Source organism: Oncorhynchus keta, chromosome 8 (assembly GCF_023373465.1).
Source record: "Oncorhynchus keta strain PuntledgeMale-10-30-2019 chromosome 8, Oket_V2, whole genome shotgun sequence".
Taxonomy (NCBI): domain Eukaryota; kingdom Metazoa; phylum Chordata; class Actinopteri; order Salmoniformes; family Salmonidae; genus Oncorhynchus; species Oncorhynchus keta.
In genome coordinates, this window is record NC_068428.1 from 22,523,586 (window position 1) to 22,541,188 (window position 17,603).

Genomic DNA, 17,603 nt, shown 5'->3' on the forward strand with positions numbered 1-17,603 from the left:
TCATCCCAAATGTGTTTGATGAGGTTGAGGTCATGGCTCTGTGCATGCCGGTCAAGTTCTTCCACAAAATCTTGACAAACCATTTCTGTAAGGACCTCGCTTTGTGCACAGGGGCATTGAAATGCTGAAACAAGAAACGGCCTTCCCCCAAACTGTTGCCACACAGTTGGAAGCACAGAATCGTCTTGACTGTCATTGTACGCTGTCGCGTTAAGATTTCCCTTCAATGGAACTAAGAGGCCTAGCCCAAAGCATGAAAAACAGTCCCAGACCATTATTCCTTCTCCACAAAACTTTACAGTTGGCAATATGCATTCGGGCAGGTAGCGTTCTTTTGTTATCCGCCAAACCCAGATTCATCAGTCGGACTGCCAGATGGTGAAGCGTGATTCGATGGCCGCGAGCTTTATACCACTCCAATCAATGCTTGGCATTGTGCATGGTCACCTTAATCCGAGGACAGACGACACATTCAGCACTCGGTAGTCCCGTTCTGAGCTTGTGTGGCCTAGCACTTCGTGGCTGAGCCGTTGTTGCTCCTAGACGTTTCCACTTCACAATAACAGCACTTACAGTTGACCGGGGCAGCACTAGCAGGGCAGAAACGTGACAAACTGACATGTTGGAAAGGTGGCATCCTATGACAATGCTATGTTGAATGTCACAGAGTTCTTCAGTAAGGCTATTATACTGCCAATGTTTGTCTATGGAGATTGCATGGCTGTGTGTTCGATTTTATACACCTGTCAACAACGGGTGTAGCTGAAATAGCCGAATCCACTAATTTGAAGGGGTGTCAACATACACTATATATGAAAAAGTATTTTGTAAATAACATTCTTAAGACTGTCCTTTGAACTTTACAGTTTTGTGGTTTCTATTGAACATTTGCTTAATGTTCTGAGAACATAACATTAAATAGAAACATGAAGTTACCTGCAGAAAAAAAAAATAACACCTAAGAAACATATGGTTCTCAGAATGTTATGTGTAAGCCTCACACCTAAGAAACATATGGTTCTCAGAATGTTATGTGTAAGCCTCACACCTAAGATAATTCATAGCGGAAACGCCTTTGGCTGGCATTACCAACAACTTGGCACAACTCAGGATCTCAGGAGTTTGAGGAAACCCCACCTCTGTCTTCTAAATAATTAACCCTGGTATAGTTTTTATTTTTCAGAGAAAAAAAAAAAAAGTATGCCAAAGACGTACCAGAATGGCTTTCCAATAAGTGTTGAGTGTTCCAATATTGCTTTCCATCAATGACTCCCAACCAAATTTACAGAGAAATTTTTACAAAAACAATAGGTATATGTTGCCCTCAGAGTTGTGACAAGTTGGTCAAATCTTATTCAAAATGATTCACAGCTGTAATGGCTGCTGAAAGGGATTCCACTAAGTATTTATTCCGGGGTGTGAAGACAAAGAGAAATTAGTTTGAATTATTTTATTTTTTTTAAGTGTAACATTCTCTATAATTGTTCTTTCACTTTGAAGATGTGAAGTAGGTTGTGTACATCAGAAAAAAAAATCTAATTTAACTAAATGTTTTGATTTCATTTTAAGGCAGCAAAATGTGAAGACTGTGCTGCAAGAGTTGTGTAGACTTTCATCAGGCACTGTATCTCTTTTTCTCTGAAGCAGAGTACATTTTCACTAATGAGGTGAGAAGACCGTGTGCTGTACTGGTGGACAGTCTCTCATTCCTCAGAGACACATTCGGAATTATATTCTTAAATCCTTAGTCTTAAAAGTCACACTTCACTCAGCTGTCAGATATACAGCAAGCTACCCAATAGAGCACTGTCCTACCCTCAGTGGGTATGGTAACACCCTTTAATGCTACAATATGCATTAGCGCTGCTGCAATCAGGATTACCTTTACAGATTCAGAAAGAAACACCATACCAGCATATTTTGGCAACGCCAACATTCGTAAAGTTAATTTATTTGACAACCAATCAAATGACAATCAGGATGAAAAAAAAACAGCTGAGCAGGACAAAAATTCAGGATCAGGAGGATACAGTCAGTCAGTCAGTTAGTGCTGCACAGTAGTGTTTTAATAACAATACAAACATCACATACTGCAGTCCATCACACTATGGGAGGGAGAACACCTCACCTATAGTCTGACAATCAGTCACACACAACCGCATGCTGTTGTATTGTGAAGGAAAAACCTACGACTGTTTGAAACACTGTAGCCTATTATACATAAATAATTCAATTTCACCTGGAAAAGCTAGGTGAAATCACAGGGGGACATTCTACCACAGTCCAGTCTCACTTCTGAGATGAGCTTTATTCAGAGATAGATAGAGGACTTATCTTTATATCTGTGGCATTGTAGGGTATGTGACAGCATGGGCAGCACCATTTTGAAGTAGTCAATTTTCTTCATGGTTGTCTGAATTTGGAAGTTCCACCCAGTTGACTACATTCAAATGGTGGAAGCCCTCAACGTCACTGCCAATGCTAAGACGGTCTCTTCTTTTACTAATTGGCAATGAACTAAGCTGATTTCTACTACTACGTAGCTCTGTCTGTTAAAATGTACACCAACTGTGTGGGCGTCTGACTGTATTTGACAATATGTCTACATCTTACGACATTGGTACTTCTACAACAGCCATACTACATACAGTTCAACTAAAAAGTATGTGTTTTTCTTATAATTTCAGCAAAAGGTTTCTTTGAAACAGAACATCTTCAGTGCAATTGGCAAAGACAAAATTAAATGTTTCATGGAAATTTGATCAGGAAGAAACAGTAACAAATATAAATTCAGCTAGATGGTCATTGAACTGTATGTAGCTACATCACTAGCATGCAAAGTCAGGTCCAGCACTCATCATAAGGCATTTTCTCCATGTACAAGCTGCCTCTGTCACTAGGGAATCCAGTTTAAAGTGCAAAGTTCACAGATTAGATAGTTTGACCTACAGCACTACAATGTAAAGAGCTACATTTACTATACAAGGAAAAGGAGATGAGTGGACAGAAAAGTGGAACAGATCTAATAAGCATTAGATTTACACCAAGCAGAACTGTTGTTGTTTAGTTCAAAAGAAAGGTAGCCACATGAAAAACACAAGTTTACTATAGAATACTACAGTAGTTACTATACTACACAATGTAGTATCCCCCGATCATGTGTAGTACTTAATATAGAATATTGAAGTACACTATAGTAAATACTACAGTATTATCCGCCAAAAAAACACTGTAGTGTTCATCTGTTACCGTGACTTGTTATTGGCTTCGTTGGAAGGATAGAGAGCTGCGTGATGCTGATTACATTGTTCTTCATGAGAAGGAGGAAGAGGAGTTAATGGACTGGGTTGTAAACTGGGTCTGATCATTAGTTTGGTCTGGGGTGATGACTGAATAGACAAGCACACACAAATGCACACACGAATGCACGGACGAACACACACAATGACAAAGTTACTCAGTAAACATGAACCTTGTAAAAATTGAAACGTCAATGGCCAATCCGGTAAACTACTGGCATGGGTTGACTTGACAGAGACAATACATAGTAGGAACCAAACTTACAGAACACTGCATAATGGGCAGTTAACACTAATCACAATATGACATTTTGTCAGTGACAGACATCAATTGGTTATGACAGTGACACATATAGAGCACACCCAGTTTACACGAGTACAGTTTACACTAGCACAGTTTACACTAGCACAGTTTGAGAGTCAGTTTACACTAGCACAGTTTGAGAGTCAGTTTACACTAGCACAGGAAGGAAGGAGTCTCACATGTCACGGGTACAGAAGGTGTCACAGCACCGTCCAGGTACAGAAGTCATTTATTAAAATACAGAACATCTTCAGATGGGGCTATTCTATTTCAGCCTGGAAGGCCAGTCTGTTTCGGAGGTGGCTAAACTGGACTCTAGACTGCCTGATCTGGCTAGTTCAGAAAACCTCAAACCATCATAAGACTTATAATTATTGCCATTGTACTTTGTTTTGCGACAATCTGTAAGAGCATGAGCTGAAAGTACGAGCCCCAGACACACCGGCAGAGACATCCTTAAGAAGCTACTTCTGTGACCAGTATCTGTCCAGTCCAGGCTCGTCTCTCTCCACTCACAAAGGGCAAACAACCATAACGATGACGTCATCAGTAGGGAAAGGATGAGGAGGATCTGATATAATAACGTGGCACTATCATTGGACTAAACACACTGACTCTAGTTGTAATAAAGGATAATAATGGCAGTATGATTACAGGGAGGGGGGTATGTTTCTAACTTGCGTTCCCTCCTGCAACATCTCTCTGGTGTATTACAGACGTTAAGATGTCGGAGGGAACTACACACTAGATCTCTAACGTCTCGGTTTTAAAACGGCCTGTGTGGCATCGATATGAGTCATAAACATTCATTCTTGTGTCAAAATTGATTACAAAGTGAAATAGGATAAAACCTAGTTTATGAAGTGAATAGGTCAAGACTTCCTGAAGTGTTGGGTATGGATTAGGATCATGCCCACTGGCAGCCAGAACCTCCAGACAGTGAAACAGACCTGCCAATTACAATTGACATAAGACAACCCGTCACCAATGTTATGTTGAAATAACCATTGGCCCTAAGCCCTTTAAGGACTGGCCACATGCGGATGTGTTTGAAAGTGTCAAACCCCCGAGGCTGCCACTTTTTTGGGGCAAAATGAGAATTGAGATCTTATATCGCACTTGTATCCCATCTGCAACTCAATTTTGAGTGACTTGATAAGCTGATTGTGGCCTGGTTGTGCTCAATACGCCTTCTAGCTACTACTTGCTAGCTTCATTGACAAACAGAGTTGTAATTTAGCTGGAAAGTGATTTTGGGCACTGATAAACAGCTTGCAGATGATGAAGTTGTAGACAAGTTATTGTTCTCAGAAATCAGTCCTGAGCGCGCAGCCAGACTTTCCCGACTCGATAGACTGTATGCAGTGCAGACTAGTTTTTCATGCACATTTATTTACTTGAGATATACTGCACCAAACACCTTAGCTAGATCTAAAATTGCACAACTAAATTAATTGCAGATGTTTTTATTGATCTTAAATTAAAATTGGACTATTTTGAAGAAGTGGCTGTGTTATTGTACAGTGACTCAGGAGGGACAAACAACAGTACCTGTCAGGGTACGATTAAGTGAACACAACACACCCACATCAATCCACACCCCTAAGACAACTCTCATTTGACTTCAGCCATGGCCACTGGAATTTCTTAATGAGCAATCTTCAAAATGAGGCTACATCAGGAAGTGCAATCGCACTTTAATATGTCTGATGGAACTACTCCCTAGATCTTCATCACTCTCCTCCACTGCTCTCTGTCTGGCAGTAACTCTAAACATAATATTGCAGTCTCTTTACAGGCCATCCCTGTTCCAGACACAGTACGTCCTGATTTGATGCCATGCTGGTTAGTTCTCAGTGGGCTATCTTATATATATATATATATATATATACATACACACATACACACTCTTAAACATATTAGTAGATATTTCCCTTAACTATGGCGAGTCAGTGCAATCTAAATGTATATTTATAGATCTATACACAAACAAAATTAACTAAATTTACATCATGGTTATAGCTAGATATGTAATGTAACCCTACATGTACACAATCTTAATTTGACCCTGCTTCTCACAGCAGGAAAATAATCCAACAGCAACAGGAAATGTGAATTATGTAGATTATAATTATTGGACACTTTTGTAGGGAATGATACATTTTTCGTTAGGTCAAATCAAGTCACATTTTTAAGTGGAAATTACAAACTTTAGAAGCCTTTTTAAACCTTGAATACACTACAATTACCATTTCCTGCGACAACCGAGAGATAAAATTAAGATAGCAGATCTGTATATGACAAATAATAAATGTGGGTTGGTTAATTAGTCTATATGGGTCGTTCAACAAAATGAGCACCTTTTGAAATTGTGCATCAATATTCAATTTTAAAAGCCTGTTATAGTCAAAGAAGTGCCCTTTATTATAGACCATATGGAGAACTAAATACAGATTTTTGTATATGAATAAAGACTTGCTAAAGTGCCAACATTCAGCATTTTGACATGTCCTTCCTTGCACCCTCTGACTTCCAGGAAGATTTTAACATACTTAACCCCACAAATTTTCACCATCAAAGCCCTTGTTGCTTTGACAAAGTCATTTCTGAAGATGATCATTTATTTCATGTGATTAGTGATTCATTTTAAGGTAAAAAACAACATGTTCCTCATTTTATGATTAACCCTGTTATGGTTATGGTTAACCCGGTTATGGTTAACCCTGTTATGGTTATGGTTAACCCTGTTATGTGAACTGAATATGGTGAAACTATTCCTTTGAAAAAAAACAAGAACTTCAAGAAATGTTAACCATCTAATAGTCAAATCGTAATATAAGAGCAGGTGAGCTGGTTCCACTCTTTTTGGCCATTTTCTGGTGTTTTGTGGTGAAAACTGAGTGGGTCAAGCATAACACGTCAAGCCTGTGACCCATATGGACAGCCTAGAAATGTTTTAACAAATCCATGCAATTGCCCCTCCCTGTTGCACACAACAAGCTTACAATTCCCTTGTAATGGGATTTGTGGCTGACTTAAAATGAAATCGTCAATCCTGTTACTTTATTTGCCACTTAATAGGCACTTACTATATATAGTATTATTTGTATATCTTACTCTTTACAACAATGTTAAAATGAGGTGGAATCATAAGTTTCACATCTCAAAAGGCACCGTATTGATGGAACGACCCATATGCTTGTGTTTGAGCATGTAAACATAACTGTACACTCTTCAGATCCTTAGTGGGAAAGCTATGACTGGTTTTATGAACGGTTGGACTGGTTGAATCTAGTTCTGCTGTCATCTGTAGGGCACTCTCACATTTCGGAGGACAGCACACACGTCACACACTTTAACCTTTGCGGTCAAATCATGGATTACAATATACAACATTTAAAAAGCAAGGGGGTAAAAAATACAAAATGAAGATCATTCGGGTCAGCATCAAAAGCACACCCGGCTAACACGCAGCGACACAAAAAAATACTCTGGCGTTCTCACCCCAGAGACTTCAAATAAAAACCTAAAAAGACATGAAAAGCACCAAGCAAACACAATGCACCGTTGACTTAGAACTGAATGGTCTGAGCAGGGAGTGGGGATAGTGTTTCAGAAGTAGTCATCCCACTGAAAACTAAAACACTAGATTCCATACATTTTTCATTACAGCTTCCATTGTCAGGTATTTAACGTTGTCCCTTTCCAGTACTGAAAAACAAAATAATTGCAATACAATAAAACTAATGAGAACATTTGATTTTGTTACATTTGGCAATTAGCCATTTTGTTGTTGGTGCACTTTGGGTAGTAATGCATCCGGTGAGGGATAAACTAGGACAACGACTAGACACTAGTAATGGGATCAAGGGTGGTGTTTAGAGTGGTGGGCATGCAGTAAGTTAATCAGGGGGAAAAGAAGGTTCAAACTGGGGATCACCATGTTCTCTCCTCCCTGTTCTATCCATCCTCAGTCCATCCATTGTTCTTCTCCACGGTCTTTCTGGCTACAGTCTAACCCAAGCCGGTGACAGTCATATGGGAATTTTTAGGATGGGGGGAGGGGCCGAGCAAAGGCTGAAGGGTCGATATCTCACACTGCTGCCTTTTTGGTTGTCTTTGTTTAGTCTGCGATCACAGTGCAAAAAACACATGGTCAGTCATGTCAGTAGCTCTTGACAGGATGAGAATGGGGAGCAGGTCACAGTGTCTGTAGTTGTTTTAACACAGAGGGCTGCTGTAGCTCAACACCCCCTGTTCCCCTCTCCTCCTAGGGTGACCCCTGACCTTTAGGACTAGTAGACACAGAGGTCAGGGAACTTCATCTCGTAGACGGGCACCGAGCGGCTCTGGGTCTGGCCGTAGCCTGATGAGATGGTGCCAGACGGGCTGGGAGGGGGTCTGGGGAGGGCAGAGAGAGAGAGAACATGGGGAAGGTGTTCTAAAACATTCCAAATTATGTTGCTCAAGTCATAGAGTGTGCCAGATATTTACCAGGACAGATTGGAGGGTACAATTATATCATACTAAGTGCCTACGGGAATCCTCTGTTCTTTTGGCATGTGGACTGGCATACATTACAGTGGTGAGAAGTATGTATGTGTTTATGTGGGTGGGGAGGGGGTGAAGCTATTCATTCCAATTTATTATGTTCAAGTCATAGTGTGCCTACTTGTGCCCATACCAAGAGCCAAAATAACTTCAGAATGCACCTAACATTATGATATAATTGTACCCTCCAACCTGGCCTGTTAAAAATGTGCAGGTTAGCATTTATTCAGATGAGTAGTCTACCAGAGGCTGCACTGTAGTGTTCAATAGCTGGCACAGCCACCGTGCCAGCTTTAAACCTAACCCTAATACTTAGCCCTAACCTTCAATTAAGACCAAAAAGCACATTTACGATATAGCCAATTTTGAAACAGCTCAATTTTGCCTCCAGGGCGAGACCCTGCCAATAAACGCTAACCTCTGTTAAATATCTGGCTCCTGAGCAACACCATCCCCCCTCCACCCACACAAACACACTCATCATGTCTACAATGTATACTGAACACAATGAACTGAATGGTGAATGATAACTGAAGAAATGTACTGAGTGTGAGTGGATGTTTCTGAGCACTTCTAGTGGGAATTACATCATCATAGCTTCTGTTTGGACTATTCTTTCTTTTCTTCTTGTTTCTTACCGGATTGTGATCTCAAAGATCTGATTGAGTTTGCTCTGCAGCAACGTGGCCTGTAAAGAACAAGCAGAGAAGAGCATCAGAGTCAGAAATAGAATGAAGCCACAAAATAAAAAATACAGAAGTAAGATAATGGATTGAAAAACTCAGTGATATTCAAATCATGCAACGGCAGAATTTAGGTTCTTTAAACATGGGGGTAGAATTATATATATTTTTTTACCCTGGCACCGCAGTGGGCAGCTATCTCCTCGAAGGGGGCCTTCTGGAACTTCTCCACCACCTGCCTCCTGCGCTCTCTCTCCTGCTCCTCCATCCCCACACTGTCCACTGAGGAGACACACACACTTCGGTATTGTTGTACTGCTGATACAATCACAATGTCCTTGGAGGGACAGATTGATAACGGTCCAATAGAACACTTTACTGTCAGCTAACTCAATATCCTGCTGCCTGACCAAATGACTCATGAGTGATATAATGCTGATGGGTACTTACCAATGGCGTTTTTCAGAGTTTCAAATGTGATCTCCTCTGCTGGAGTCCTCTGTAGAATGAGAGAGAGTGAGGGACAGAAGAGACGGGGGACATTTTTGGTGTGCACGTGTTTGTGTTTCTCCTTACCTCCTCTTTCTCTGGGCTGTTCCTTGACTCCACCTCCACCTGTAGTGAGATGGTCTCTCCAATGCTCTTCCTCTTGGACAGACGGTCCTCGTCTAGAGAAAACACAAGAATTTAGCTGAAAAATGACCCACGATGAGTACAATGGCTTGGGATTAAAGAGACAATCTGGGATTCAATCAACAACAAAGTGGTCACCCAGTGACGAAGGTACAGTACACACTATTAACTCAGTTGTAGAAGAGGTGCAATTCACCTCTTTTCTATTTCCATTCACTCTACAGGCATGGATCAAAACACAGGCTGCGTGCATTGCTGTTCCAAAGGTTAACCATTTCAGTTGGATTACTCATCACCCATCCTTATTGAAGCTACTGATCTTAGTAAGAGTTGAGCACATGTTCTCGTGCATGTTGAAATGTGTGTGTTACCTGTGAACTGAGGGATGTAGGGTGTGGCCAGCCTGTCTGTGTTGTAGCCGCTGCCCCCCAAGACTTCTGTGATCTTAGACTGCTGGAACAGAACATCTCCCTCCAACTTCTCCAGAGAGGCAGGGAGTCTGGGAGACGGGAAAGAAGAGACGGAGAGCGCAGAGACCGAAGACAAACGGTAAGAGAGATGGGGAAGAAGAGATAGGGAAGAAGAGACGGAGAGCGCAGAGACCGAAGACAAATGGTAAGAGAGATGGGGAAGAAGAGAGATGAAAGAAGAGGGGGACCGGACAGTGACAGAAGACATGGAAAGACAGAAGGAAGATCAGAGAAGGAATAAATGGGAGGAAACTTCTCCATTTACTCCAGATCTTATTTACTCCACATCTTAAAAGACTGGGGAGATGAAGTATGAAAGCAATATATGGAGGAAAGTAACCCTGCATCCATAAGCTGCACTGCTTTCATCTGTAGAGTTCACAAAAGCCTTGAGGAAGTTCACAGAGCGACAAACAGCAAAGAGCACACAGACACAGACACACACAGAACTTAGAATAGCTCTCTTTAAATGCATCACTAATAGGATTTTCGGGTTGACACGAAAAGGAAGGAAGGTCTGTTAAAAGCTGTGTTGACTGTGGCTGAATGCTTCATGAATCTTAAGTGAAATGTCTTTCTAATGGAAAGAATACAAGAGAGCTGTGGGAAGAACTACTACTCCTATTCACTGAGGAGTGCTGAGCGATTAGTGAACTTCGAGGTCGGTTCGATTCAAAATTGATTTGATTTGAACACTAACACAGAATAAAACAATGAATAAAAGTACCATGATGGTAGTGACTGCCCATTAATGCTTATCACTAATTAAACATCATTTATTCACATTACTTTACGAAAATATTTCAGTTGTGTATATTACATTTGTTTTAAGTGATGACTATTATTTCATTCCAAGTCTTCATCTCATCTCTATAGAGCTGTTGTCCATGCTGTCTGACAAAATCATTATTTTAGTAGTTCTTCAAAGTAAATAAGGCATACTTTTATGATCATGTATTTTCAGGTAGATACCTCGGGGAGCAACAGCTGCTCTATCTCCCCAAAATCTCGCATTCTTCTGTTTCTTCCGTAGGAGGCATAAAAGAAACACAGACCAGACAAGTAGATGCACAATAGATTATGCTCATTGTAGTTAATTACCACATTTTATGCGATGAACTATGTAGAATATTGGCCTGTTGGAAACTCCCATCGCACAGTTCAGGTTGGATCTGATTTATTTCTAGAGAAACTGTGCAATGTGTGAATTAAGCTTGCAGAAAACAAAGAACAAAATGGAATTCAAAATAATTGAACCAATGTCGGTCAATTAGTTGTTTAAAAAAATAAAAATCAACATTTCGGGTTAATCGCTTAGAACTACCTCTGAGACCTATAATATAATATCATACAGGGCCTTCAGAAAGTATTCATACCCCTTGACTTATTCCACAAATCATAATAATTCTCACCCATCTACACATAATACCCCATAATTACAAAGTCGAAACATATATTTTTTGACAAATTTATTGAAAATGAAATACAGAAATATATAATCTACATAAGTAGTCACACCCAATACTTTTTAGAAGCACCGTTGGCAGCGATTACAGCTGTAATTCCTTCTGGGTAAGTCTAAGATCTTTGCACACCTGGATTGTACAATATTCACACATTAGTTTCTTAAAACAATTCCTAAAGCAATTTTCAAGTCTCGCCATAGATTTTCAAGGCAATTTAAGTCAAAACTAACTCCAGTGTATATTTGGCCTTGTGTTCTAGGTTATTGTCCTGCTGAAAGGTGAATTTGTCTCCCAGTGTCTGTTGGAAAGCAGACTGAACCAGGTTTTCCTCTAGGATGTTGCCTAGATGTCCACCACCATGCTTGACTAGTACTCTGTGTTGTGTTGAATTTGCCCCAAACATTACGCTTTGTATTCAGGAAATTAAGTCCATTACTTTGCCACATCTTCTGCAGTTTTGCTTTAGTGGCTTTTTGCAAACAGAATGCATGTGGGATATTTTTCTTCTTAGCTTCCTTCTTTTCACTGTCATTTAGGTTAGTAGTGTGGAGTAACTACAACGTTGTTGATCCATCCTCACTTTTCTCCTGTCACAACTATTAAACTCTGGAACTATTTTAAAGTCACCATTTGCCTCGAGGTGAAATGCCTGAGCGGTTTCCTTCCTATGAGGCAACGGAGTTAGGAAAGACACCTGTATCTTCATAAAGTCTGGGTGTATTGATACACCATCCAAAGTGTCATTATTAACTTGACCATACTCAAAGGGATATTCAATGTCTGCTTTCAGATTTGCCATAACAAAAGGCGTTGAAAACTTGACTAAGAACATTTAAGCTTCACATTTTTATTAATTTGTAAACATTTCTAAAAACATATTCCACTTTGGGGTGGGGTGTTGTGTGTATGCCAGTGATACAACATTGCAATTAAATCCATTCAAAATTCAGTCTGTAACAAAATGTGGGTGAAGTCGTAGGGTGTGAATACTTTCTGAAGGCACTGTAGACACAAATTAATCACTAATCACACAAAATAAATAATACACTTCAGAAATGACTGTCAACACAACAAACGTGAGCAAGAAAAAGGAGCTGATCGTAGATAACAGGAAAAGGAGGACCAAACACGCCCCCATTCACATCGACGGGGCCGGAGTGGAGCAGGTCGAGAGCTTCAAGTTCCTTGGTGTCCACATCACCAACAAACTACGATGGTCCAAACACACCAAGACAGTCACGAAGAGGGCGCGACAAAGCCTATTCCCCCTCAGGAGACTGAAAAGATTTGGCATGGGTCCCCAGATCCTCAAAATGTTCTACAGTTGCACCATCGAGAGCATCCTAACCAGTTGCATCACTGCTTGGCAACCGTAAGGTGTTACAGAGGGTAATGCGTACGGCCCAGTACATCACTGAGTCCAAGCTTCCTGCCATCCAGGACCTTTACACTAGGCAGTGTCAGAGGAAGGCCCAAAAAAATTGTCAAAGACTCCAGCCACCCAAGTCATAGACTGTTCACTCTGCTAGCACACGGCAGCTGGTACCGGGGCGCCAAGACCAGTTCCAAAAGGCCTCAGATAAGACTGCTGAACAGTAAATCAACTGACTACCCAAACTATTTGCACTGGCCCCCACACAATTGTTTTTTTGTTTTGTTTTTTTACACTGCAGCTACTCGCTGTTTATTATGTATGCAGTCACTTGTACCCTACTTACATGTACATATTATCTCAACTAACCTGTACCACTGCACATTAAATCGGTACCCCGTTTATAGCCTCGTTATGGTTATTTTATGGTGTTACTTTTTAAAACCTTAAGTATTTTTCTTAACTCTTATTTTCTTAAAACTGCATTGTTGGTTAAGGGCTTGTAAGTAAGCAATTCACGTTAAGTTCTAACTGTTGATTTTTGGCGCATGTGAAAAATACAATTTGATTTGAAAATAACTAGGGCTTGACAATGATGGTGAAAACTAGGGAGAAATTGTGGGTTTAAGTGGGTTAAAATCTTCCTATAGTTACACAGGGTGCAATATTGGGGAAACATTTCTACTTAAAATATCGAAGGGACGCAAGAGGCACTCGTAGTAGAACAAACCATATCGACATATACAAAAATATAAACACAACATGTGCTGGTCCCATGTTTCATGAGCTGAAATAAAAGATCCCAGAAATGTTCCATATGCAAAAAAAAGCTTATTTCTCTCAGATTTTGTGCACAAATTTGTTTACATCGCTGTTATTGAGCATTTCTCCTTTGCCAAGACAATCCATCCACCTGACAGGTGTGGCATATGAAGAAGCTGATTAAAAGGCATGATAATTACACAGGTGCACCTTGTGCTGAGGACAATAAAAGGCCACTCTAAAAATGTGCAGTTTTGTCAAACAACACAATGCCACAGATGTCCACCAGAGCTGTTGCCAAAGAATGTAATGTTAATTTCCCTACCTAAAGCTGCCTCCAATGTCATTTTAGAGAATTTGTCAGTACGTGCAACTGGCCTCACAACCGTAGACCACGTGTAACCACACCAGCCCAGGACCTCCACATCTGGCTTCTTCACCTGCGGGATGATCTGAGACCAACCACCCGGACAGCTGATGAAATTGAGGACTTTTTCTTTTTCTGGGGAAAAAAGTATTCTAATTTGCTGGGCTATGCTCCCCAGTGGGTGGGCCTATGCCCTCCCAGGCTCACCCATGGCAGCGCCCCTGCCTAGTCATATGAAATCCATAGATTAGGGCCTTATGCACACTCTTGGCATTCTCTCGGATTTGTTTAACACTTTTTTGGTTAAGACATGATCCCAAATGTTTTATTTCATAGTGTTGATGTCTTCACTATTATTCTACAATGTAGAAAATAGTAAAAATAAAGAAAAACCCTGGAATGAGTAGATGTGTCCAAACTTTTGAATATATATATATTATTACATATTTCTGCCGAGAAGCGTTTTAATTGGATTGTCATTGGCCCAATGACTGGAAGTCTGTGGGAAAAGCTAGCATGTCATTGTGCAAATGTTATTACCCCCTCCCCCCACTACTCTTGTCACCACTGCTGTCAAAAAACCTAGGGGAAACACAGCTTTACCTATACCAATCTTATCAAATACCAAAGTGATGTAAACCTACTTGGGGTTTTCTATGAAGACGTCCTCAGGGAGAAGGAAGGGTACCTCCTTCTGTCTCATCTCAATCACCTGGGAGGGAGTGAGCGACACACAAGTCATTCATTAGAGGAGACCTACATCTGCACATTGCAGGCAGAGAGTGGTCTGATGCACACAGGTACCTCGTGTATGTGCTGACAGAAGGTGGGGACGGTGGTGAGTTGACAGATGAGGTTGAGGTAGGCAGCAGAGAGGGCATGGACAGCACAGCGGTTATAAACTGACAGAGACTCCTCGTTGGTTTGAGCCAGCTCCTACAGGAAAGAGAGAGATGACACTGATCACCTTGGTTCTGGGAGACTTAAATGTGTGTGTGTGTGTGTGTGTGTGTTTGTGTGTGGTGTGTGTGTGTGTGTGTGTGTGTGTGTTATATGGTGTGTGTGGTGTGTGTGTGTGTGTGTACCTGCAGGGCCAGGGCCAGTCTGATGAGGTCCACCACCACCTCTTCGTTGGCCAGTTCCATGCTGATGAGGGCCAGCAGGGTGTAGAGCGTCTCAAAGTGCTGTGGACCACTGCTCTGCTCCTTACACGCCAAGTAGATGTGGCGGTACAACTGCTGTGCATGCTGGGAAATAGAGAAAGAGAGGAAAGTGAGGCAGGAGGGGGTGGCAGATGGAGAGAGGGAGAGAGAGTGAAGAAGGTGAGATGGTGATAGAGAGAGCAAGCTGGTGATAGAGAGGTTTACCTTTTTCATGAAAAGGTTGTCCTGTCGAGAGCACTTATCCACTTTCAGTTTGAGAACAGAGATATCTGATATAATGCTGTAGGAGGAGACAGGAGACTAGCATTATTATATGGACAGATACAGAGAGAGTGAAAGCATAGCGCAGTGCTTCTGTAAGGACAGGTCAAAAGACAAGATGCCTCAAAATGACAAGTGCAAGCCTGAGGAAAGAATGATAGTGACAGAGACAGAGAAGGGATGACAATAAGCCTGACAGGGGAGACAAAAGCCTGACAGTGAAAGATAAGGAGAGGGATAGAGAGAAGGACAGAGGGATAGAGAGTAGGTACAGTGCCTTGCGAAAGTATTCGGCCCCCTTGAACTTGCGACCTTTTGCCACATTTCAGGCTTCAAACAAAGATATAAAACTGTATTTTTTTGTGAAGAATCAACAACAAGTGGGACACAATCATGAAGTGGAACGACATTTATTGGATATTTCAAACTTTTTTAACAAATCAAAAACTGTAAAATTGGGCGTGCAAAATTATTCAGCCCCCTTAAGTTAATTATTTGTAGCGCCACCTTTTGCTGCGATTACAGCTGTAAGTCGCTTGGGGTATGTCTATCAGTTTTGCACATCGAGAGACTGAAATTGTTTCCCAGCAGAAATACAGACAGATTGGGGGGAAGCGAATGAGAGAAAAAGTGAGAGTCACACAAAGAGCTAGACCTAAGGAGTGTTCTGACCTGATGCTGGAGAACTTGGGTGTGTTGTCGTGTCTGTCTATAACACTGAGGAGGATGGTGAGCACCAGCAGTCTGACCTCCGGGTCCTCCATCAGAGAGAAGGACAGCAGCGGCTCCAGGAATGAGTTGGGCAGCGCCGTCAGCATGTTGGTGGTCTGGAACCCTGTCGTCACCTGGGGAGAGGGAGGAGAGAGCGTGGTGAGGGGAGGGAGGAGGAGGAAGAAAGATTTAAAGAAAGAAAGAGGAAGATTGATGTGGGCCAGTTGACAGAAACCTGCACACAGAGTTTGGTGACTACTGAGAAGTCTCTAATGTTAATGTCTCACCTGAACCAGTGACTTCAGCAGCATGATCTGGATCATCCTGGTCCCTTCACAACCCCTTCAAATAAAAAAAGTTGTCAGGAAAGTGTGAGAATGTGCGTGTGAGTGCGTGTGAGTGCGTGTGTGTCCTCACCCTGAGCCTGCGTTTGTGAGTGCGGGGTGTACCCCTGGTACAGGAATCTTGCCCATGATGAAGAGCATGACCTCGGAGCGCTGGTATGTAGGGAGGGTGTTCGCAAACGACCCTGGAGAGATACAAACAGTTCAAATGAAAGTCAATATTTTGGTAGTTATAGATCTTGAAAACTTGACTGCTGACATGCAAAACATTTGGGACTATATCAGAGTGAGGAAGGTGGAGAGAGCTGGTGTGTGTGATTGTCCACACACACACTAGATTTGCAGCCAGTCTCTCCTTAAAGAACACACACACACACACTGACCAATAGTCCTGATGACGGCTTCCTGTAGCTGTCTCTCCTCATGTGTTTTGATGATCTTGATGCCAATGTTTCCGCTGGCGTCGTAGGAGCCGGTCAGCTCGTAGTCCACACTGAGACGCAGCTGCCTTAGCAGAGTGTTAAACACCTCCAACACAGTGGGGCCTGACACACACACACACGTCATTAGAGAAAGAACCCCTACTTCAGTAGATTGAAAGTGTCTATGATAACACACCTCTCTCTGGTAGAGAGATTATAATACTGAATGAAGAAAGTGTGAAGAAAATGTGATCTGGACAGGCAAGCCAGGACAAGGTGTGTGTGGCAGACCTCTTTCTACCCACCTACAGAGCCGCTGGAAGCAATGGCTGCAGCCTCCAGGAGGACTTCCACTATCCCAGCACGCACTGTGGCTGAATTCTTACTGTTGGCATCCAGGTGACCTAGCAGCTGCTGGATGACCAGGTGAGAGTGCTGCGACTGGAGGAGGAGGAGGAGAGAGGGAGCGAGAAAGAGCGAAACAGGGCAAAAGAGCAAGAGAGAGAATTAATTTCAAACCACTTTATTGGGTCAATATAAAAACAGCCGTACATCAAAGCAACACAGAGAGTAGGAGTGAGAAGTAACTAGGATTTCAGTTGAATTGGGGTGAAAGTACGAGGTTGTTCTGAGAGACGGGGGAGGATACAAAAAGCACTTTAGGTTGACTGACTTTTCTGCTATTTGATCATCCCCAGGTAACAGCTGCCAGAGAGGAGAGGAGAGAGGGAGAGGGAGGGAGAGGGGGAGGGAGAGAGGGAGGGAGAGAGAGGGAGGGAGGGAGGGAGGGAGGGA

The 17,603-nt window shown here is 41.9% G+C and overlaps 1 protein-coding gene across 4 annotated transcripts in view; it reads right to left on the minus strand.

Annotated features, from left to right (window-relative positions):
- Positions 1-1,918: 1,918 nt before the first annotated feature.
- LOC118387017 (protein EFR3 homolog B) overlaps positions 1,919-17,603 on the minus strand; it is a 64,393-nt gene continuing 48,708 nt past the window's right edge. For all 4 annotated transcript variants that reach the window (XM_035775103.2, XM_052523844.1, XM_052523846.1 and 1 more), the window contains 15 exons: positions 17,114-17,249; positions 16,770-16,931; positions 16,460-16,571; positions 16,330-16,384; positions 16,004-16,176; positions 15,275-15,350; positions 14,993-15,154; positions 14,712-14,843; positions 14,552-14,619; positions 9,842-9,969; positions 9,414-9,505; positions 9,288-9,336; positions 9,013-9,119; positions 8,793-8,842; positions 1,919-8,004 (listed from right to left, as the gene is read on the minus strand). In XM_035775103.2, the coding sequence (XP_035630996.2) occupies positions 7,899-8,004; positions 8,793-8,842; positions 9,013-9,119; positions 9,288-9,336; positions 9,414-9,505; positions 9,842-9,969; positions 14,552-14,619; positions 14,712-14,843; positions 14,993-15,154; positions 15,275-15,350; positions 16,004-16,176; positions 16,330-16,384; positions 16,460-16,571; positions 16,770-16,931; positions 17,114-17,249 (1,608 nt within the window). In that variant the 3' untranslated portion in view covers positions 1,919-7,898. The remainder of the gene's footprint in view (positions 8,005-8,792; positions 8,843-9,012; positions 9,120-9,287; positions 9,337-9,413; positions 9,506-9,841; positions 9,970-14,551; positions 14,620-14,711; positions 14,844-14,992; positions 15,155-15,274; positions 15,351-16,003; positions 16,177-16,329; positions 16,385-16,459; positions 16,572-16,769; positions 16,932-17,113; positions 17,250-17,603) is intronic.